At 47.7% G+C, this 23582-nt stretch overlaps 2 protein-coding genes across 6 annotated transcripts in view; one reads left to right on the top strand and one right to left on the bottom strand.

Moving 5' to 3' along the window:
* The first annotated feature begins 724 nt into the window (after nucleotides 1-724).
* On the top strand, nucleotides 725-9640 carry AGMAT (agmatinase). Of its 3 annotated transcripts, XM_034671248.1 has the most exons (8): nucleotides 726-1098; nucleotides 2185-2387; nucleotides 4396-4444; nucleotides 5452-5647; nucleotides 6381-6560; nucleotides 7945-8029; nucleotides 8754-8854; nucleotides 9507-9640. In XM_034671248.1, the coding sequence occupies exons 1-7, from the start codon at nucleotides 827-829 to the stop codon at nucleotides 8825-8827; spliced, it is 1059 nt and encodes a 352-aa protein (XP_034527139.1). In that variant the 5' UTR covers nucleotides 726-826; the 3' UTR covers nucleotides 8828-8854; nucleotides 9507-9640. The 3 variants fall into 3 exon arrangements, with proteins under 3 accessions (XP_034527140.1, XP_034527141.1, XP_034527139.1); XM_034671249.1 differs by lacking the exon at nucleotides 7945-8029 and having other exon boundaries at nucleotides 725-1098; XM_034671250.1 differs by lacking the exons at nucleotides 7945-8029; nucleotides 8754-8854; nucleotides 9507-9640 and adding an exon at nucleotides 7266-7938 and having other exon boundaries at nucleotides 725-1098.
* The window catches only part of DNAJC16 (DnaJ heat shock protein family (Hsp40) member C16), a 36631-nt gene continuing 22597 nt past the window's right edge, over nucleotides 9549-23582 (bottom strand). For all 3 annotated transcript variants that reach the window (XM_019801958.2, XM_011227693.3, XM_011227694.3), the window contains 8 exons: nucleotides 18601-18731; nucleotides 16927-17110; nucleotides 15845-16027; nucleotides 15617-15693; nucleotides 14406-14486; nucleotides 14202-14300; nucleotides 13463-13633; nucleotides 9549-12951 (listed from right to left, as the gene is read on the bottom strand). In XM_019801958.2, coding sequence (XP_019657517.2) covers nucleotides 12552-12951; nucleotides 13463-13633; nucleotides 14202-14300; nucleotides 14406-14486; nucleotides 15617-15693; nucleotides 15845-16027; nucleotides 16927-17110; nucleotides 18601-18731 — 1326 coding nt within the window. In that variant the 3' untranslated portion in view covers nucleotides 9549-12551. The remainder of the gene's footprint in view (nucleotides 12952-13462; nucleotides 13634-14201; nucleotides 14301-14405; nucleotides 14487-15616; nucleotides 15694-15844; nucleotides 16028-16926; nucleotides 17111-18600; nucleotides 18732-23582) is intronic.

Here is a 23582-nt window from a genome sequence, read left to right as displayed (position 1 = left end):
TGTGGGGTTTAAGGGGCGACTTTCCTGTAAAGGTTATAATTTAAAGCAAACTCGGGCCTTTTCCATTCAATCTCAACTTCCAGAGATTAAAAATGTATAATACCACATGGCTCACCTAACTTCATTAAGAATCACTTTTTTCCTTCCCCTGGTTTCTCCCCCTCCCCCCTGAGAAATAAAGAGGATTGCAAATTAGGGACTCGCTGGTAGTGTGACATTCACTGGGGGTGGTCTCTAAATCCTTTTTAAGGTTATTTAGAAAGACCCTACCTCCTGAGAATCTTACCCTAGACATTTCTTAATATATAATTTTAAACAACGCATTTCCAGGGGTGCCTGGGTGGCTCAGTCCCTTAAGTCTCCTACTCTTGATTTCAGCTCAGGTCGTGATCTCAGGGCCCCCTCACGGGCTCTGGGCTCAGTGCAGAGTCCGCTTCTCTCTCTCCCTCTGTCCCTCCCCCCGATTGCGCGCTCGCTCTCTTTCCAAAATAAATAAGCCTTTTTAAGAGTGCCTTTCCAATTTCTCTTCCTTAGAGAAAAGTTTTTTCCTTTTCGCTTTTAAAAATATTACTCTGAAAGGGAGAAGCAGGGGCCGAGGGCCAGTTTTTGGGGGGCCCAGACACCGGGGCGGGGCGGTGGGCGGGAGTGGGGAGTCCCGGGCCTGGCTTTGTTTACCGAGCCAGCCAGAGGCCAGAGTCCAGAGAGGGGGCGGGGAGAGGGCGGCCCCTCGCCCGCCCAGATCCCCAGGCCGCCTGCTTTTTGAGCGCGGGCTGCTCGGCGGCGGCACAGCCCGCGGGCCAGGCGCTGTAGGGAGCGGGAGGGCGGCATGCTGCGGCCGATTGCGTCCCGGTGCGCCCGGGGTCTGGGGGCCGGCGGGGGCGCGCATTCTTCCGCGCGGCTCTGCCACCCGGGCCGCAGCTCCAGCAGCCGGTCCTCCGATGCGCCCCGGAACCAGCCCCCCAGCTCCGAGTTCGTGGCCCGGTCGGTGGGCGTCTGCTCCATGATGCGGCTGCCAGTGCAGACCTCCCCCGAGGGGCTGGACGCCGCCTTCGTCGGGGTGCCGCTGGACATTGGGACCTCCAACCGTCCCGGGGCGAGGTAAGGTCCGAAGGATTAGGGGACACGTGGCTGGACCGCCCGATCGCCACTGGGCGCGAAAGACAAAGGGACGGGCGCCCGCGCTCACCCAGGGTGGGATTGGAAGCTGGAGCTGGCTCCAGAATGCTCCCAGTTGTTTGAAAGATTCTTGATTTCCCTCCGCCCTCATCAAGCAGTTGTGAGGGCTGGACATGCGTGTCATCTGTTAGTGACCGGAGCCTTCTCCACGCACTGATTCCTGAGCCTTGATGGGGTGGTGGCTGTGGGGCTTACAGGGGCAGGGGACATGATTTCTGAGAACAGAGGAAATTGGATGCCCCTTCCCCAAATCTCTAGATGTCACCTGATGGAGAATTTCTCAAATACAGGCTTTTTTTTTTTTTAAATACATTGTATTATTTTTAAGTACTCTCAACACCCAATGTGTGGTTCAAATTTACAACCCCAAGATCAAGAGTCCCACCCTCTACCTCTAGCAACTGAGCCAGCCAGGGACCCCAGGGCGTTGCATTTTTTCTAAAATCAAGGCATCGGAAGTTAAATCTGTTTTCCTAATTAGTGAGTATCAGCTATTTCTGATTCCGCTCAGCCACCTCACACCTAATAATCTGAAGTATGGATGCCGCCATTTATTAATGCAAGGTGCTTTGCGTAGATGACCTCACTCAATTCCTCCAACAACACAGTACAGTAAATACCATTATTTTACAGATTAGGAAATTGAGGCTCATGGAGATTAAGAAATTATCTAATGTCATTTAGTAAATTGGCGATGGGCGGGTTCCTAAGTCTGTGCCTTTAATCTCTTCAAGTATGTAGCCTGGATCAGTGGTTCTCAACCAAGGGTGATTTTGCCCCCAGGGGACATTCGGTGGTGTCTGGAGGCCTTTTTAGTTACCCCAACTTGCTACTGGCATCTAGTGGGTTACAGATCAGGGGAAACATCCTACAAGGCACTGGATGGCCCCCCACATCAAAGATTCATGCAGTCCCAAATAGCAGCAGTGCAGAGGCTGAGAAATCCTGGGTCAGGCAGGACCTCTGACCTTTTTGGGATGGTTCACAGGATGATTCTTCCTTCTCCAGATTTGGACCCCGGCGGATCCGGGAAGAATCAGTGTTGCTTCGGACAGCAAACCCTAGCACGGGGGCCCTCCCCTTCCAGTCCCTCATGGTTGCAGACCTAGGCGATGTGAACGTCAATCTTTACAACCTTCAGGACAGCTGCCGTCTAATTCGAGAGGCCTATCAGAAAATTGTAGCAGCAGGCTGTATTCCCCTGACCTTGGGTAATGGCATCTGTGGGGACAAGCGCAGCTCTGTGCGCTGAGGGTTCCTTTATCATGGGCTTGGGTGTAGCCGCTCCTTCAGGGCAAGCCCTATGAATATGGAGACAGTTGGAAAGAGAATGTTTTTAATTCATTTAACCCCTGGGGAGAGGATGTTTACATTTTTGGACTAATACAACTGACAGGGATGGACTAGGATGAGGCAAGTGAGGCATTCACCTTGGGGGGGGGTTGCCAAAAAGTCAACAATAAATATGATCGACTTTTCCCTTTTGCCTCAGGCTCCAATATGGTTCAGAATAGCACTGTTACTGATCCTGTCTTTTTAAAAAATTTATCATGGAGGGGTGCCTGGGTGGCTCAGTCGGTTGGGCATCTGACTCTTGGTTTCCACTCAGGTCATGATCTCAGGGTCCTGGGATTGAGCCCCACGTCTGGCTCTGGGCTCAGTGCGGAGTCTGCTTGTCCCTCTTCCCGTGCTTCTGCCCCCCTCCACTCGTGCTCTCTCTCTCTCAAATAAATAAAACTAAAAAAAAAATTATCATGGATTTTTTTTTGGCATTGACCTAGATTTTTTAAAATATTACATCAAAATAGTTTTTATCTGAATGACTCAGGTTTTTGGTGTCCCTTAAATTTTGCATCCCAGCAAATGCCTCTACCCACCTCTTCTTTGTCCTACCTCTGATTCCAGGCCTGGGAAGTCTCACAACAGGAGCTCAGTTGTGGCTTTTTAACTATTTCAAGGACATGCTTTTCTTTTCTTTTAAAATCTCTCCTTTCCTTTTCTTTCTTTCTTTCTTTCTTTCTTTCTTTCTTTCTTTCTTTCTTTCTTTCTTTTTCTTTCGAGAGAGAGAGAGAGAGAGAGACAGAGAGAGAGAGAGAGAGAGAGCGAGCGCGTGTGATAGAGCGGGCATGCCCATGAGTGGGGGGAGGGGTGGAAGGGGCAGAGGGAGAGCGAGAGAGAATCTTAAGCAGGCTCTACACCCAGCACAGAGCCTACCTGGGGCTGATCTCATAACTCTGAGATCATGACCTAAGCCGAAAGGAGGAGTTGGGTGCTGAACCAACTAGAGCCATCCAGGCACCTCTCAGGGACATACTTGTAGTGACTTTATTTGAGAGAGAGCTGCAAAGGAGTATTTCCTCCTCATCACGGTCTCTGTCAGCCTCTAGAGCCCCTTTCCCCTTGTCTTCCCTGACTTCTTCCCCCCCTCCTTACGTTTCTCTTCCAGTTCACAAATAGTTAAAATGACACGGGCCTTTTTCTAAGTATCCAAATGTCCTTTTGCCAAACGAGAAGGCCAGGCCCACAGAACATGGTGGTGCGGGGTGTGGTTTCTGGATGGCACGGTTTGAAACTCTCAGCTTCATCTCTCACTCGCTTTTTAGGCTTCATTTCCTCACCTGTAAAATGGGAATAACACTACCAGCATCTCCCTCATTGTTTCGTGCAAGGAGCGTATCGTGAAAGTGCATATAACATGTCCGGCATCGTGACTCGCATATTTTAAGCTTCAGTACGTGTTAGCTGTTGTCGTTATTAATAATGGTCCATAGTAAAACTATTCTAGGCCTGAGCTGTCCTGTACAGTAGCCACTAGCCACAGACGGTTATTAAAGTCACAATTAATTGCAATGAGATAAAATAAAAAATGCAGTTCCTCCACGGCATGAGCCATAGTCCAGTAGGCATGCGTGGTTAGTGACCGTCATGCTGGCCAGCGCAGATAGAGAACATGCCCATCACTGCAGAGAGTTCTATCGGACTGACCTGTTCCCGGCACTTCACCTGTGAGCTTTGTTTCCTCTTTGAAATGACGGTGTAATCTCAGCCATCCAGGGGCCATTTTCCCGCCACGGAGCAAGCTCTCCCGTTAGCTAAGGTTATAGCTCTTCGGTCTAATCAAAAGGGTGGCACGATTGGGCAAATTGAAGATTGCTCTCCATGATACGTGGTCCTCTCCTCTTACCCACGTTCCAGATGTCTTGTCTTTCCTCTTTGCAGGTGGAGATCACACCATTACCTATCCGATATTGCAAGCGATGGCAAAATCGTAAGTCCCAAGCGTCTGGGCGCACACAAGGGTTTCAGAATTCAGGAGCTAGGGAATGAATTGTGTGCCGCTAGACGGTATCAAGTGACCTCTGCCGGCTTAGGTTATTTGGGGTGATGGTGTCTCTGTCAGTCACCAGTTGGGAGCCAAGACAATTTATTATTAACACTTGTGGCTACCCTCGCCTGCCCCGGGATCTGCTCTGGTGTGCGTGCTCAGTATTTGTGTCTGTTTTTGGAAGATGGGACTCTCGTGAAAGACACAACCCCAGTTAACGTCAGTTTCTGTTTGGCTTCCAAGGCCAAAAGCAACACAAGGGCGTTGCTTGCTGAGGAGAGGCCCTGTTTCTTCCTGAAGGGGCCCCTTCCCCAGAGAATGAGAAAATGGGTTTTCCAGTCGCAGAAGTCTACCAGGGATGAACTAACTTTGGTTAACTGGTTTGAAAAAAGAGGCAGAAGGGCCAAGGCGGCGGCAGTTCCAGAATGTATATATGGGAAGGACATGTGGGTAGCATCCTCGTTGGTGGAAGGCGGGTATGTCTTTTCTGGAAGCTCCGCTTGCCTGGCATTGATTTCGATTGTGTGTTTCTTTCGGGTTCTGGCGGGGTTGTTGGAGATTATGGAGAGAGAGCTGGGTTTCAAGCTGCTTCTTGGTGCCACGGTTGGAGAAAGGGTGGCTCTGAGGAGTTCTGCCAAGCTCACCGGAGCCTCCGTCCTTCATTCGTATCTGCCCTGGCCTCTCCATCTCTAAGTGAGGAACATTCTGGGTGATAGGTAGTGGGTGGCAGCTAAAGCAACGGACATGTCTATGTTCTGCCGGACTTCTCCGAGTTAATTATTCGGAGGTGCTAAGTGATTGGAGGACAGAAACCAGTTGCAAGGCTGGTCGTTGAGGCCAGGTCTCCCGTGGCTGTGAATGGTCCACTTTGGAAGGTCGGGTAGCCTGGAGGGTGGTGGTGCTCAGGCCCCAGAAGGGGGCCTGGCCTCCGAGCTGCCTGTTGTCATCAGGCATGGCCCCGTGGGGCTGCTGCACGTGGACGCTCACATGGACACGGCTGACAAGGCCCTCGGAGAGAAGCTCTATCACGGGACGCCCTTCCGCCGCTGCGTGGACGAGGGTCTCCTGGACTGTAAGCGCGTGGTGCAGATTGGCATCCGGGGCTCCGCCATGACCTTGGATCCCTACAGATACAGCCGGAGCCAGGTGCCAAACCCAGTGCCCCTTCCTCTGCCCCAGCCTGCCAAGTGCATTTCTGTTGGGTGCCCATTCGGTGGTGGCTGCGGATTCCACAGGGGCTTTAGTAAGCGAATTCAGAAAAATGGGGCAGAAGGCCGAGTTTGCCTCGAGAGGGTTGTGTGGAACAGAGAGGAGACAGGGTGTGAGTTCATGAGGCAAAGGGGGCGTCTCATCGCTGGGGTGGGGAGAGAAGCAGAAACACACCAGCCTCTGCGCTGTCACTGTCGCTGGCTTCGGACAGAGCGGAGGAGGCCTGAACCCAAGGCCCACGGCCATCTTTTCAGTTTTTGTCCTCACCTCCACCAGGCAGAGCGGCTCCCAGGTAAACACGAACGACAAGATCCCAGCAGGAAAGACCCAAGTGCCCTGCCTGTAGAGTGAGCAAGGGCCAGTCTTCTGGACAGAGCCGTTCAGGAGGTGCTAACGGGCACGGTGCTGAGTTTCTCACTGTTGCTCTAGCCCAGCGTCTCTCTGACCCCATCCTCCCACGTCAGCTTTGACTTACTCCCTGCTTCTTCACCTGCCGTCATTCCTCCCTTCCTCACCCGTAAAATGGGGATGACAGTGCCCTCTTCGTGAAGACTGGGGGTCAGATGTCATGTGTTAGAAGCACTCAGCGTGGGGTTGGCACATGAGAAACGCCCGGCATGGCTCCAGGCAGAAGCCTTGACGTCCTGCTCTTCCCTTCCCACATCCTCAGGGGTTCCGGGTGGTCCCGGCCGAGGACTGCTGGATGAAGTCCCTGGTTCCTCTGATGGGGGAGGTGAGGCAGCAGATGGGAGGCAAACCCATTTATATCAGCTTTGACATTGACGGCTTGGATCCTGCCTATGCCCCGGGGACAGGCACACCTGAAATCGCCGGTCTCACCCCTAGTCAGGTAAGGGGGTACCACCAGGGACAATGCCTGGGGGTGAGGATTCTTAAGTCCCCACTTTCCTGGGACTTGCGGGAAGTCTTCAGGATCTGGACAGGGTTTTAAAAGCGGAGGAGTTAGGCCTTTACTGTTCTCAGGGCTGACTGCAGGTTGGATAGTCCGGTGGAGCGAGGAGAGGACTGATTTGGGCAAGGGCCCTCCTTTCCTCTCTGGGGTTTAATAGTCTGTTATTTGAGCTTTCTGCCTCTGGTTCACCTATGGTTGGCTCCTGGGGACATATTCCAATTTCCACTCTTAAAAACACTAAGCTTATCTTTCTGGGGTTACATTTAAAAAGTGTTCATGGTGGGATTTAACCACCTACCATGGAAGTTCCAGAGTTCTAGAAACACCCAAATAAAGCTCTCTGAAGGGGGGTGCTGAGGGTAAATAAAGGCAGGAAGCAGAATCAGGGTATGGTTATAATTAGAAGGTGAACTCCAGGAGGGTGGGGCTGGTATTTCAGGTGCTACCCTGTCCTTGGAGTCTAGAATGGTGCCTGACATAAAGAGTAGGCACTCATAGATATCTGTGTGAATGAGTGAAGACCACTCACACCTGAGCCGTTATCTTGCCTCCTCTAAGAAAGGGGACTCTTAGCAACTACCTCTCAAAGCCACTCTCCGTTCCCCTCAGAGAGATTTCTAAAACACCATCCTCTTTCCTCAGCTTATCATTCTGGGTTTTTCATCGGCAGAATGGAAACTCTTTTAGACGAAGTGACCTCTTCCTACCATCCCCCTCGCTTATCCTATCTTGTGGCCACATCTAACTACTGGTATTTCTTTCTGTCTTGGTGTCTTTGCATGTGTCTTCCTGTCTGGGCTGCCCTACCCCTACCTATCTGCTTGGTCAATTCCTTGGGCTAAGTGTTTCCACCGCTGGGGAGGCCTTCCCCTAGTCTTTGGGCTGTTTCCTATTATACTTTTCTGCGCTTTTTTTTTTTTTTTTAAGATTTTGTTTTTTAAAGGAATCTCTACGCCCAATATGGGGCTCGAACTCACAACCCCGAGATCAAGAGGTTGCATGCTCTGCTGACTGAGCCAGCCTGGCGCCCCTACGCTTGCTTTTCTTGAAGCCTTTAGTGCACGACATTGAAGTGATTGGTCGGCTTGTGTGTATTCCTTCCCACAATGGACCCCCTGGGAGTGGGGGCTGTGCTTTGGCCACGTGCGTCTCCGTGGTGCCCTCCAGTGTGCCCAGCCGTCAATGAATGTTTATTGAGGGAAAGCGACAGTTCCGAGTCAAAGGGTGCGCATGCGCTGGGAGAGATGCACTGGGCCCTCCATGGCGGGTTTTCCCTGTGAGTGGTTCCTGCTGTGGACAACCCGGGCTTGGTCTTGGACAGGCGCTGGAAATCATCCGGGGTTGTCAAGGCCTGAACGTGGTGGGTTGTGATCTCGTGGAAGTGTCGCCGCCCTATGATCCTTTTGGTGAGTAAGCGAGAATACTGTGATCTGTGGGCAGCTGCTGGTTTAAATTACATTCATCTACTTGATAAGTAGAAGATGGATGGGTCCTTCTGTGTAACTCGGGACCCTGATGAGTGAAGAAAATAAACCTGTTACTGCACACGTTACCAACACGAGCTAATTAACAGGACCCCTGGGAGGTGGCTATTATTGGTTTGCCTGTCCCACAGCAGGAGAGAAAGAAACCAGCCTGCGGTTTATTAATAGGGTGGCATAGTGCCATCCTCCTTTGATAGTTCATTGAAAAGTGAATTGTCAAGGCATAATATTTATTAAGAAAGTGGGCAGTTAGCTGGTTTAGGAGAGATATTTGAAACAGATGCCATCCCAATAATTTCAACTTAGGGAAACTTCCAGACTTAGGCCTGTTAGCCTCAGAGGGTGGGTGATAAATGCCATAGTCACCATTATTACAGGTTTCCTTTGGGGTGGAGTCTGTGCTCAGAGTAAACAGTGAACCCTGAATTTCAGAATGCTCTTTCTGAATGATGCTTGATGGAGCAGAGTACCGGGGAAAGCGTGTCCACAGGGTGGCTGGGCAGCCCACAGAAGAACGCAGGGGCCGGGGGGGGGGNGGGGGGGGGGGGGATCTGGAAAGGCAGCCCAAAGGGAAGAGGGCGGGGTATCGAGAGTCACGGCCTTGGGGGTGGCCTGCAGGAACACCTTCGGTTTTGTGTCTTTGTAGGAAACACGGCCCTCCTGGCGGCTAACCTGCTGTTTGAGATGCTCTGTGCTCTCCCGAAAGTGACGGTCGTCTGAGCTTTGTGCTCTTCAGGATACAAACAGGTTGTGCTGATGACAGTTGTCAAGAATTTATGCGCAAGTGGTCTGAGTACTCAAGTTTATGCCAGTAAAACTTTCTGCTAAACAGTGTCCCCGGAGGCTATAAAATCAGGGCATTCGGTAGAACTCCAATCTAACAGCTAATATTTCTATGATGTTTGAATGGACTAAAAACAGAGAAGCACTTGTGCTGTTCTGATGCAAGTGCTGGAGGATTAAGGGGAAAAGGGAGCCAAGGAGCATTTGGTTCAAGATGGTCTAAAAATTGGAGAAATGAAACAAAAAAGCCCTATGACATAATACCGTATAAACACCCTGTATTTCTCTCGTTTCTTCCTTTCCACTGTGGCCCCTCCTGAGGCACTCAGGGCTGCATCTGGGTTTTAGGACCACTGTGCACATAAACCAAAAACTTGAAAGAAAGTAACATGCAGATCCTAATAAAGAAATTTCCCACTCAAAAGCCCAAGAGGGTGCACAGAATGTCTTTTCAACCAGACTTCAGGTGGCCCCCAAAGAGGCCTTGGTGACACTTCTGTAAGTGTCACCTGCCTCAGTTTTGCATTGTCTACTCTCGGGGCTGATGCGCCCTCCATGACAGCGAAGATTCGGGCGTGGGTTGAGTTACATGCTAATTCGGTTTTGTTGCTAACAGGTCCACGAGCAAGTGATCATCTCCCAGTGCAAGAGCGACGCGTAATCATCACACATTAAAATAGTTTATTTCTGTTTCCAGTCTGTAATATTCTCAAAACAAAAATAACATCAGCTTCAGTGCCTGTTCACAATACAAAACAAAAACAACATAAAAAGGACACCATTTGCCAAATAAGTTATTTGTTCCTAAGAGTATCAAAAGTGCAAAATATTCACCTTCTTCTCAGATCGGTCTCTAAAATTCCATCCTCCTCGACAAACGGAACGGACGGACTCAGCAGCTGCCACACTGCATTTGTTTTCAAGGGACAAGGTCAGGCATTTGGATGTGAGCGGTATTTCATCTGCAAAGACATTCTGCATCAGCTTTTAGAGACTCTTACTTAGGAAAAGAGCTTGAGTGTTTGCTTCTAATCTCTTTTCCCAAACAAAGCAAATCACTTAAAAAACACATTCAGATTTCATTTCTTTTTAAAATCAGGAAAACGTTCATGTACTGAATGAAGAGGAAGTCAACCTATTAATTCGAATAGTACGACCAAATTTTCACGGTCGGTAAGCGATGGCAGAGAGAGACTGTGGAGCCTAACAGATGTCAGGGCAGTCTTGCTCACTGAAACGCTGCTGACAATCTCTTAGACAAATTATGCCACCGGCACCTGGATGATAAAAAAATATTTGTAAGTAGATATGTATTCTATAAAGACTTGTTTTAGGCCAGTTTTCATCCCCATCTGCTAAACATGATTCTTAGGCTCTAACCAGAAAAGCCTACTTCTAAAAACAAAATGATGTTGTCAGTCTCAAGATATTCAAAGACCAAGAAATTAACTTAAAACCAAAATTCGGTCTGTGTGGTTACATACAAGAGAAGAAGTGGTGGCATTGGCTGAGCAGGACGATGGCTCATACGTTTGACACAAAAGTAAACAAATTCATGGAAACATTCAGGAGGAAAGCCTAGGGCGGTCAAGGGCAAAGTTCAATTTAAATTAGACCCTTCCGAGTGTCCTCTTGGGGCACATATCCTCCAGCCCCAAACAGACCTGTGAAATAATTTTTGGACTGAAAAATTCACCAGGAATGTTTTTAATCCTATCTGTTCTTTCTTCATACAAATGGAGGGTGCAGCTGTCTGTCTAAAGGTGCTTTTTATTTTAATGAGAAACATTTTTTAAATGAACAAATCTGGGGAGGTTTTGGTTTTCAGAAATTAAGGTCAGGGACCCATCCCATTAGTACCAGAAATGAAAAGCCTACCACTGAATGCTACTCACATCAGCAACTTGGCCATAAAACACCTAGAAAATGATTTTGAGGCTGGTGCATCAAGGAACCAAATGAATCCCTTAATCACGCCTGCCTGGGCCAGGTGCCAGGAGACACAGCACTCAGAGTAAGCATCCAATTTTTAGAGAATCATGTGGGGAAAAAAAAGCCTGGCAGTGATTTTTTTTTTTTTTTTAATATAAAGCTGTAGACTCCATGGAAACGACAGGAATTCCTGGGCTTAAATAATTTATTACTTGCCATTGTAGCTCAATATTTAAATTATTCAGGATCTAAACGGCTTCGTTAAAAGCAATGATGATTAAAGAAATACTAACTTAGTAAATGTCCCATCACTGATTCTGACACTTCGCTTTACTAAAGGGCAATCCGCTTTGACATCTGAACCGACCACTCTCTGAGGCTGTTAAAACTCCACTGGTGGTTTTGCCGCCGCACCCCCCCACCCCAAGGCAAACCCTCTAACTGGCGGGTGTGACCCAATGCACACTGGAGCTCTGGAAGCCTGGGTGCTGATGGTAGGTCGGACCCTGTTAAGTGGTGAAGCAGTTGTGAGTTAAGAGTGAAAGCAACTGAGATATCACAATATAGGCCAGAAGCTCAGAGTAAGCCTTTTGCCAAACAGGAGTCTAGAACAAGTCTTGGCTCACTTGTCACAAAAGAGGGCTCAAAGTTACAGCACTTTTGGGGTAACAGTGTTCAAAATACAACTGCTGATAAGGTTTTAAGTTCCTTGATACAAAGACATGTCTGGTATTTTACTAAAGAGACACCAGGAGTGAAGAGGTTCCTCGAGCCTGACCCCTGTCAGGCAGGGATAAGGTAGGTGTCTTCGGTTTAACATCTACTGGTTTATAGCAGCTTATCTCTACGTCCAGAGAACAAGATTACAAATTATGGCTCCTAAGATTCATACCCTAAAACTGACGGAGGCAGAAAGGCATGTGAAAACAGACACGTAAATGGCTCAAAGTCATTACAGTACTTCTTGCCGTGCAGATCCCTCCCTGGCTATGTTTAGCGCTGGGGGAGGTGGCTGATGGGACGCCCCAAGGGGTCAAGTCCGTCACTGCCCAGCCCTCCCTTCTCTTGTCTTGGGAAGAAAACCAAACTCACATGCAGGACCCCCACTTATCCCTAGCCTTGTGAAACCGTGGCTGACAACCTGCTGCACAGGGATACCCCCCAAATGCACTTTTGGCCACTGACTACCCGAAAAACTACCCGATGTGAGATTGCTTGGAACCAGGCCTCTTTCAGGATGCAGGGCCTAGAAGCTGCTGTGGGCTGTCTGTCCCACTGATACAGCATGCGCTGGGGCAGAAGCACAGCGGGGGCGGGGCAGGGGGTAGGGGACCCGACCAGCTCTCCAGCCTCGCGGGGTTCCATCCAGGGCCTGCTGCCGGCTGGAGCCCTGTGCTTCTCCCACAGCGCGGAGACAGGATAGGAGAGGGCGGTGTGAGCAAATGGCAGGGATGACAAAGGAAGAGGGAATGAGCAGTCTACTTTAAATAGTGCGGCATTCAAACGGGGAAAAAACCCAAAGCAAAAATATTTTGATCTAGGGAATTCAACTTGAGGTGTTTTTCACTCCGAGGTTAGAACAGGACAAAGGGAAGATTCTTCTAGCCATTGTTCCGGGAGAATAATCTAGAATCTATTCTCTGTCCGCGGTGATAGGTGGAGTCCTGAAAAGACCTGTTCCCAGGGGCCTATTAAAAAGCCTGAAGAGTTAAGTCTCTCTCTCGCTCCCTCAGTCTAGTTCAGGCCACGACGGGATATAAAACCTCTGTAAGGAGCCTTCGAGCAGCCGCTCCATCCATAAGGACAACTTGCTCAATTTCCCTTTGATGGGCCTGGGTCCAAGGCCACAGGGAGACTTCCCCCGAGATTCACCCAGATGGAGGGAAGAGTCAAGATCACTGCAGGACCCCATGGCCTCCTCCTCTTCCACTGCTTTCTGGGGCTTGAAGAGGCAGAAATACTTCTTGTGGCCATTCAGGGCCAGCACGTAGCCCGTGTAGTCACGTTCCATGAAATGCTTGTCGTATTGGTTCAGGATCGGGGCTGCATCCTGAGCAAATTCTAGAAGGTACTCCAGCCATTCTCTGTGTTTATCTAGACTCAGGAAGGAGAAGTGCAGGCAGCTGCTCCTGGTGGAAGGACACAGTGAAGATTTAGGGTACAGCCTGTACGCACTGACTTGCAGGGAACATAAATACCTCCGTCAATCTCAAGTAACAGGGGGAGGCTTTGTGCTGGATGGGGCCCGGGTATGGAAAGAATGGAGTTTTCCTGTGGGGTGTGAGGGCTTCTGCAACAGCTGTAACAGTCCGCTGGCCCATCTCCCTCCCAGTCCCTTGTTCGGTGCCTCTGAATCACTCTCAGTGTCCGGCTTCAGGAAAACGCACGACAGCGAGAGGACAGAGTTCCCTGAAAGGCTCAGGGAAGAAGACTGAGGTCAAGCTCTTCTGTTCAGAAGCATCGGGACATGAAGTCGAGGGGAGAAAGGTCCCCTCATGATGGCTTAGGTTTCTGGGCTCGAAAGGTCACAGCCAACATCTCACTGTGCACATAAAGCCCCTCACAGTCAAGGAGGAGAGGATGAAATTCTCCTCCGGTCCCCTCCTCCCCCTGCTCTCCCCCTCTCCCACACGAGCTTACCCAGTGAACGTGTAGACCTCCAAAGCGAATTTCTGCAGTAGACTCGTCTTGGTGGAATTGGACAGGATGAGGACCACGTTCATGTGGCCTGGCCTCAGGCGGACCAGGTTACTGGTGTAGGTTACATCTGTGAGCTCAGTTACCTCCACGAAGCCTTTTTTAGGAATCTTGCTGTGGAGAAATAGTGAGGAATTAAGATGTTATCAGGACAGGAGAATGCCATTACTTTGAAAAGAAACAAGAGGAAGAAAATGCTACGTTCCAGCTAAACTAGGTATGTTATTTAATGTTCTGGAGTCTGACACAGTGGCAGGTCGGGGATGGTCCCCACTTGGTGGCCCCGGGTCTACAAAGGGCCTTTCAGAAGCTGCCGTTCGGCTGGTGTAGAAGCGGCTTTAGGACAGGACGAAGGTGGTCGCAGTCGTGGTGACACACGCTTCTCTGCTTCTGGCTGAGCAACTCCGACAAACTTTGCTTCCTGCCCCCATTATTACGTCTGAGACTGAGGGCCTGAAGGTACTGAGTAGAATATAAGAAGGTTCTGTGTCCAAAGGCCCAGGGGGTTTCAGTAAACACCAGCCAGCAGCTGACTTTTCCCTAAATTCCCATCTCACACGCAAGGAGATGACCCAGAGTGCTTACAGATACTAGGTACTGGAACACCACGGACTACGCGGCCTGGGGCTCTCCTGCCCGGGTGGGGTGGGGTGGGATGGGGTGGGTGTCTTGTTAGAGAAACCTGCTGTTTTCTTTGGTGAAGCTTGGCTCCGTCTTCCCCGCCTTCTCACGCGCTTCCTCTTTATCTGGAGGGTTGGACTCTCGCTCATCATTTGAGTCACTAAAGTAAGAAACAAGGAGTTTTAGAAAACAAACAGTACACACAACCCTGAGGTTCGGGGCTCACCCCTGAGAAATCACACTGAGAAGCCACGGAGGCATTTACCTGAAAGCCTGGACGATGACGGTGCCGAAGAGGATGAAGAGGGCGGAGAAGACCAGGGACAGAAGGGGCATCATTTCCCGCCTGAAATGAAGGTAACAGACTCTGGTCAGCTCTAGACGGGTTGCTGAGATCTGTCCTTTAACGATGTTAGGTTTCTTTCCCTTGGCTCAGACAAAACCCAAAACCCCCAAACCCAAAGGCTTTCCTATCAATAAACACTTTCTAGTTTCATACAAACAAAGTGGTTTTTTTGGTTTTTGTTTTTGTTTTTTTTTGAGGGTGAGGGTGGTGGTGAGGAAAGCAGAGACTTTTCCCTCACCGTTTTAATTCAGATTGCTTATTCTAAGAGTTTGATTATTTTGTCTCAATAGAACAGGCTGTGCTTAGTAAGTTCTGCAAAAGGAAATAACAGGATTTATGCTGTGAACGTAGAAAAGCATTCTGACGTCAAGGGTGGTGACTAGAAAGTCTGTGGAATTATTTCCTTTATTTTGACTTTTTTTTTTTTTCTGGCTAGTATAATTCAGACGCGGTCTGGACGGTGGAGGAGGAAGAAAATGTGGAACTTTCACCACCTCCTCTACGACTGGTGCTCTAACATTTTATTCACCAATACCCCTCAAAGGCCCGCCATTTTTCAGGAGCGGTGCTGGGTGCGAGGAATCACAAACATGCATGAGATGTGCTTCTACCCTTCAGGAGCTCCCAGTATTATTGGGGGTGGAAGTGGGATAGCCCTCCCTCCTCTGGTTAGCTCACGGACTGGCCTGTCCATCTCTACACTGGCCTCCAGGTGTGTCAGGCCCTGGGCTGGGCACGATGAAGAGGACAAGCCCAGTGGTTAAGGGGCGATCAGCAAATATGTAAAAAGTGAAGTTACTGAAAGAAAGAACAAGGAGGGGCGCCTGGATGGCTCAGGTCACGATCCCAGGGTGCTGGGATCGAGCCCTGCACTTGGCTCCCTGCTCAGCGGGGAGCCTGCTGCTTCTCCCTCTTCCTTCCCCCCCAACCCGCCGCTCAAGCTCTATGTAAATAAAATCTTTAAAAAAGAAAGAAAGAAAGAAAAAGGGAACAGTTGTTGAAAATGTGTAAACATTTTCCACCTGCCTGTATTGAGCATACACTGAAATCAAAGAAAGATAGATTCAAGAGAAAAACAGTGGTTCTACTATCGATGGAGAAAAAGAAATTCAATCTAGCAATACTCCTACCAGTTGTTGTGAAATATGCTGTCCCAGCAGTCTGAGATGTAGTCAGAAGCAGAGTAGAACCACCGGAGGAGAAAGATCTAGGAGGGAGAAAATGTGTGATGGTCAAGACCGAGCCACCGAGCCCCGGTGGGAGAAGTCCTTGCCCAACACAGCGTGCTGCCAGCCTCTCTCCGGCTCTGGAGCTCACAAGCCCTGCCCGGTGTGCCCCCTCCAGGGCCACGTGCTTACAGGGGCAAGTTCATCCGTCAGGTCGGGGAGCACAGCTTCCGAGGACAGCAGAGCGGGGTCTCTGCGCAGCTGGTCCAGATAGCCCAGGAGTGTGAATTTATCGCTCTCACTCCCTGTCCAGGGAGCCTCCAGGGTTTTATACACCACCCTTCCTCCCGTCGTGCGCCTTTCCAAGATGGACACCTGGGGGGAAAGAGAGGAAACCATTAGAAGTCTTCCAGTTTGTTTGGTTTCTTTCAGGGAGCATGGAAAAAAGGAGCCAGTGAAGTTAGCAATAAGTTCGAACACAAATATGGATGGGTATAAAATATGTGCAAGAGATTTAAGGTTTTTTCTGACAAAGGAAAATGTGTTTACGGTGACTTTCCAAAGCTTCTGCTAAAAGTGAAAGCTCTTTCTTCTGAGCAGACTTTTTCCTGTAACTTCTGACTTAATATTATAATAAGGAACTTTAGTTTTTGAGAGAGATTTTCCATGATGACCAAAATGATGATAAAGAGAAGATGTTTTAATTTAATGTTTCTGTAGAGTGATGACAAAGGAGGGGAAGGGAAGGGGTGATCGATTAAAATGAAGTGAAAGAGGCAGAAGTAAAGGAGGGAGATTTTACTGGAAACCTAAGGAAGACTTTACAAACTAGGTACTCTATTTTTTTTTTTTTTAAGTAGGCTCCACACCCAGCATGGAGCCCAACACGGGGCTTGAACTCACGACCCTGAGATCAAGGCCTGAGCTGAGATCAAGAGTTGGGACGCTTAACCGGCTGAGCTACCCAGGTGCCCCTTACAAACTAGGTACTCTAAGACTACAGCCTCCATGGGGAAAAAAACTGGTGAAAAGAACGGATGCTCTTGAACCTTTGCTCACAGGAAAGATGCTTTCTGTGAAGGTCTAATGCTGAAAATCTAGGAGGTGAAATCATTAGGATAAAAGACTGTTTCAAGAGTAGGCTTTCAAAACAGGCTCAGAGATTTCTGGATTTCCTGGAATCTGTATTCAAAACTCCCAAAGAAGGGAGAAACTGAGTTCAGGTGCCACAAGCGTGTCAAGAGCTTAGAATAAGAAGAGAATCCATGACTCACCGCTGATTTTCCTTGAAAAGTATCACTGTCTGGTATTAAGGTGCTGGCGAACTCCTGCTGCCGATTGCTGTAGACATGCACGAATCTCACTGTGTCTTGCGTATTTGCCAGGGCAAAGGACAGGAAAGCCTCAAAGGGTTTACTCAACTTGGTAGCCTCGGGGGTCAGCAAAAGCACACAGTACCTGCACGACAAGAGAGAAGACTTTATAATCCGTCTCTGAGGCTGAGGCTAGAACAAGAGAAGGCGAAGAAGAGGCACGCTCGTTTTACAGAAGTGAGTACATTTTACTAATGGAAGCCGTACGTTAGACAGAAGACTCCCAAGTCATCAGTGACCTGCTTCTTTTCCAGACCAAACGTTTTCACACTTCGGAATTTCTTTTAAGGCAATGGCCTCTGAATCCTTTCAGAAGCCACCTGTTCTAGTGGTTCCACCACAGGCAGGGCTGGTCAAATCTGTCTCGGGCCATCACACAGATTGCACAGGGACATGTCACCTCTCAGAGGTGAGCAAACATCCGAATGCCGCATGGGGAAAGGGCTCAGAACGCTCCAGGCAGAGAGAACCGTGAGTGCAAAGACCCCTGGATAAAGAGAGACTGGACCCAGCACATAGTTCCAGGAAGATCACTGGCTGCTGTGAGGAGAACTGCCTGGAAGGCACAAGAGGGGAACAGAACGGAAACAGAGCCTGTCTAGGAGGCTAGCACGGGGGGTCTCCAGAGGTGGTGGTGGTAAAAAAGGGTGAGAAGTGTGTGGATCTGGGACAGTTTCTGAAGACCTTGGACACAATCCTTAGAGTCCACAATATTCTACTTTATATTGAATTAAAGTCTTTCTTCTTAGTCTTAGAAAGGAATCAGAAAAATCTGGAAACACAGGGAAGTTTTCTCACTTTAAACAATATAGTAGTTATATTTTCAAATAAGATGACCAGAATGTTTTCTTTCCTTCCATATCTAGACACACTGCACAATGAAATAGCCCCACATTCATTAATCTGAAAGATGTCTAATAAATATTTCCCGGTACTTCCAGACTTTAGATACTCTGTATGAGTAAGTATGCCTTAGCCTTCCCATTCCCAGCTAATTCTTTGAACATTTCCTCAGTGTCCTACACTTCCCTAAGGTTAGCGTTTTCCTAGCCCCCCACCCTGGGCCCCCGAAGGCTCACCCTGCACGGGACCCCCTAGTAGGAGCAGTGACTTGTTCATATCCAGGTTTCTTTAAAGTGACAGGCCTCAGGACCCCTGGGTGGCTCAGTCGGTTAAGCATCTGCCTTTGGCTCGGGTCATCTGGGATAGAGTCCCACATCGATGAGTTCCTTGCTCAGCGGGAAGCCTGCTTCTCCCTCTCCCTGCCGCTCCCCTGCTTGTATTCTCTTTCTCTGACAAATAAATAAATCTTAAAAAAAAAAAAATAAAGTGACCCAGCCTCTCCCTGATAGCTGGCTAAAGTCTACTATCCTTCTGGCCTCAGCTAAAGGGTTATGAATTAGGGAGATCTTCTCCGACCCCTGGGCCAGGCTGGCACCCTGGATTAATACACCCCACTACTAACATAAAGAATAAGTTCTGACGTCACACGTGGACGTTTAATTGCCCAGTAGAGAAATGCGACATGGCCCCTCTCTTGCGGTGATAAGCAGAGGCAAAGCCCGGAGTCCTTACTTCCTCTGTCGGTGAGACCGCTTCACGGGGCAGAGCTCGTGGAACAACTTTTGGCTGGTGAGCCTGGCTGCCAGTAGATACTTGTTTTGGGTGATGAAGTCGTCAATGACCTGTTTCTTCATACCTCGGGCCTGCAGAAAAACCAAGAAACAGTTGATTTTTATGCCCTTTTCTCACTGCAAATGGGCTTTACTTGAAGCTTAAAAAAATGTGGCTGACCCAGGATACTGTAACAGCGGTGGATGGTGACAGATGGTTGCCACACTCGCGGTGAGCACAGCACAGAGAGAAGCTGAATCACTATCCTGGAACTAATGTCACATTGGATGTAAACTACACTCAAGGAGAAAAAAAAAGAACTGGAAAAAAAAATGTGGCTGATTCTGGCTAAAGTAATACAACAAATAAGACATATCTGTTTTGAGTAAATAAACCTTAGTGAGCTATCGCAACAGTGTAGGGCTGGAAGCAACGATGGAGCTATTTCAGGTCAAAGGAAAATCAAGTGCCCCTTCTACTGAAGAATTTTTGTATATGGTTATATGCTGGCAGATTTAAAAAGCTTTGTTTTGTTTTTTGTTTTTTAAGAGATCTTATTTTTGGGGTGCCTGGGTGGCTCAGATGATTAAGCATCTGACTTCAGCTCAGGTTGTGATCCTGGGGTCCTGGGATCAAGCCCTGTATCAGGCTCCCTGCTTTAGCGGGGAGTCTGCCTCTCCCTCTGCCCCTCCCCCCTGCTTATGCCCCGTCCTCCTCTCTCTCTCTCTTTCTAATAAAATCTTTAAATAAATAAATACCTTATTTTTAAGTAGGCTCCACACCCGATGTGGGATTTGAACTCACAAGCTGGAGATCCAGAGTCACACACTCTGCCAACTCAGCCAGCCAGGTGCCCCTAAAAGGTCATTCTGAATTCTAGGCAAACGGACTTCCACTTAAGATTGGCAGCAAACTGGATAATTAAAAATAAACTCCAAAGTTACTAAGTATAAAAGGCAGACCACAAAACTGTATGATGGCCACTTTGTTATTGCTAATTTTTGTGCATTTTGGAGGATTGAAAAGATATATACAGCAGGCTGTCTGACCACAATTTAGAAATTGTGGTCAGAATAGAAATGGAATAGAAATGTAGTAGGGGAGGGGCTACTGGGTGGCTCAGTCGTTAAGCGTCTGCCTTCGGCTCAGGGCGTGATCCCAGCATCCTGGGATCGAGCCCCACATCGGGCTCCTCCACTATGAGCCTGCTTCTTCCTCTCCCACGCCCCCTGCTTGTGTTCCCTCTCTCACTGGCTGTCTCTGTCAAATAAATAAATAAAATCTTAAAAAAAACCCCAGAAATCCATATGTCAACGAGAAAATCCCTACGTGTTAAGGAACACACTCGAATCACCTACTTATCTAAGAACAGCCTATCAGATATTAAGAAAATACTCTGAATTTTTAAAAAAAGATTATTTGAGAGATAGAGAAACAGAACGAGCAGGAGGGGCAGAAAGGGAGGGAGAGAGAATCTCAAGAAGACTGCGCTGAGCAGGGAGCCTGATGCAGGGCTCGATCCCATGACCCTGAGATCATGACCCAAGCCAAAACCAAGAGACAGCCGCTTAACCAACTGCACCACCCAGACGCCCCATGAGTTTGAATGACTCATGACAGTATTACTTATAAACCCTGAGGTGCAGATAAAGCCATACTTGGGAGGGTAATGTTACAATGAATAAAACAGAAAAGAAATTAATGACCTAGATGCCCGTATCAAGAAGTTAAAAAGAAACAGAAAAAAATATGAAAGGGGAAAGAAATAATAAAGATAAAAATGGAGATCCACGAAACAAAACAAACCTAGAAAAAGGAAAAGAAAGAATGAACAAAGTCAAAGTTGGCTCTCTGTGAAACTGACAAACCTCTGGTAAAAGCTACCCTGCAAACAAGAAAGCACAGGTGACCACTATCAAGGATGACAAGGAGGAATCACCACCTATGTTGTAAAAGTTAAAAGAAAAAGTTACTTAAATTTGAAAATTTAGATGAGATAGAAAAATTTCTACAAAAATATAGCAGTATCTGAAAAAAAAAAAAAGCTTCAGTAGTTGTGTAACCATTAAAGAAGGTGATCTGGTGGCAGTCAGAGATCCTTCCTTAAACACAAACTCAAGGCCCAGATGGCATTACAGATGGTTTTGATGAAACTTCCAAGAGGACAATCCAATCTTACATAAAGTCTTCCTGAGAATAGAAAAAGGGACAACGCACCCACCTCACTTCATGATGCAAAGCCTCACATGGGCATTAGGAGAAAGAAAAGTCAGAAGTCAACCTCATTTCTGAACCAAATGCAAAAATCCTCAACAAAATATTAGCAAACTGAATCCAGCAGTATGTTGAAAGCATAATACAAGTCATGATCTTGTTGGACTTCTGGGATGGACTCGAATGAGGTTTAACTACATTTCTGTTCCCCTACTACATTTCTTTTTTCTTTTTAAAGATTTTATTTATTTATTTATTTGACAGAGAGAGAGGCAGTGAGAGAGGAAACACAAGCAGGGAGAGTGGGAGGGGAGAAGCAGGCTTCCCATTGAGCAGGGAGCCCAATGCGGGGCTCGATCCCAGGATCCTGGGATCATGACCTGAGCTGAAGGCAGATGCTTAACGACTGAGCCACCCAGGAGCCCCTCCCCTACTACATTTCTATTCCATGTCACACCAGAGGTCAGCAGTAAATAAGGAAAATAAATAAGGGCTGGATAAAAAAGAAGCAAAACTGCCATTAATCTCAGATGATATGATCGTGTATTTAGCAACCCAAAAGATGGTACAGATAAATTATTAAAAACAGTAAGAGAGTTTAGCAAGATTGCTGGACACAAAGCCAATGTTTAAAGATCAACTGTATTGGGGCGCCTGTGTGGCTCAGTTGGTTGAGCATCTGACTCTTGGTTTCAGCTCAGGTCATGATCTCAGGGTTGTAGGATCCAGCCCATGGGGCTCTGTGTTCAGCTGGGATTCTGCTGGTGATTCTCCCTTTCCCTCCCCCCGCCCCCCACGCACAAGCACACTCTCTAAAAATAAATCTTAAAAAAAAAAATCAATTGTATTGGGGCAACTGGGTGGCTTAGTCAGTTAAGGGTCTGCCTTCGGCTCAGGTCATTATCTCAGGGTCCTGGGATCGAGCTGCGTATGGGGCTCCCTGCTCAGCGGGGAGTCTGCTTCTCCCTCTCCCTCTGCTGCTCCCCCTGCTTGTGCTCTCTCTCAAATACATGAAATCTTAAAAAAAAAAAATCAATTGTATTACTTAATACCAGCAAACAGAAAATGTAGTAAAAAAGATACCCTTTTCAATGCATAAAAAATACAAGGTACCTAGAAATAAGCTGGGAAAAAAGTATGATCTTTATGGGGAAAATTACAAAAGCTTATAGAGACATATTACAGAACATCTAAACAAATGAAAACAGATATATGATGCTCATAGGTTGGAAGGCTCAATTTTGTCAAGATGTGTATTCTCCCCAAACTGATTTATTTATTTATTTATTTATTTTAAAAAGATTTTATTTATTTATTTGACAGAGATAGAGACAGCCAGCAAGAGAGGGAACACAAGCAGGGGGAGTGGGAGAGGAAGAAGCAGGCTCATAGCAGAGGAGCCTGATGTGGGGCTTGATCCCATAACGCCGGGATCACGCCCTGAGCCGGAGGCAGACGCGTAACCGCTGTGCCACCCAGGCGCCCCCCCAAACTGATTTAAAAGTCAATACAAACCCAGTAAAATCCCAACACGTTCGTTTGTTTTGATGGAACTTGACAGAATGTAATGTGTATTTGAAGCGCACAAAAGACCAAGAACAGCCAAGATACTTCTGAGGAAACTCCCCCATCCTCCTAAAATCCAACAAACAAAGTGGGAGGATTTGCTCTGGGAGTTATCAAGACTATTTCCAAATGGCTAGTACGTAAGTATAAAAGGCAAACTATAAAGCTTTTAGAAGCTCCGTGAAGGGATTATCTTTATTATCTCGATGGAGGGGAAGATGTCTTAAACAGGAAACACACAGAACCAATCAATCCCAAAGGAAAATGTTGACAGGCGTGATATGCTAAAAGAACATATGTTCATCCAAAAGATGCCAAATGCAAGAATATACTCATAGCAGCGCTGGTCAAATCACTAAAAACTGGGAGGAGCCCAAAGTCTGTCAGCAGCAGCCTGGACAGATACGCTGTAGTATGTTCACGCCAAGCTCCACAGACAACACGTGTGAACCTCACACACACCCGACAAAAGCCAGACACGAGGTACACACTGCACGATTCCAGCTGTATAAGTAACCGGCTACAAACCAGCAGCAAAAAGGCAGACAATTCAATAGAAACAAACGCGTAAAACACTTGACAGTCATGTCACAAAAGGGGAAATCCAAAAGGCCCATCCCCAGCTTCCTTGTGATGAAGGGAAATGCACAGCAGAATCACGATGAAATACCATGACTCAGTCAACTCAGAAAAATTAACTTGAACTGGTGTTGGCAAGGATGTGGAGCAATGAAACTTCCACACGTGGCTGGTGGGAATGTAAATTGGTAACATCACTTTGGAAAACACATCATCTAGAAAAGCTGGGGATGTGCAGACCCCAGGACCCAGCAATTTTGCAACCAGATATACCCAGGAAGGAAGAGTTCTCAGAACACCTTCATGCCCCCCCCCTTTTTTTTTTTTAAAGTAGGCTCCATGCCTAACATGGGGCTTGAACTCATGACCTTGAGATCAAGAGTCACAGGCTCTACCAACTGAGCCAGCCAGGTGTCCCTGGATTCAACGAACTTTTAATACTTTGTTAAATTCAAATTCACTGATCACCTTGCACTTAAAATGGATCTTTTATTCAGATGTCATTTTTAAAAATCATGCATTGGTCATTTGGAAAATATCGGTTCACTGATCTTCCAAATGCTGAGGAATTTTATTATATGTAT

Source organism: Ailuropoda melanoleuca, chromosome 11, assembly GCF_002007445.2.
Source record: "Ailuropoda melanoleuca isolate Jingjing chromosome 11, ASM200744v2, whole genome shotgun sequence".
Classification (NCBI taxonomy): Eukaryota; Metazoa; Chordata; class Mammalia; order Carnivora; family Ursidae; genus Ailuropoda; species Ailuropoda melanoleuca.
Note: the sequence above shows the minus strand (reverse complement) of the source record. Positions and strands in the feature narration are given on the sequence as shown.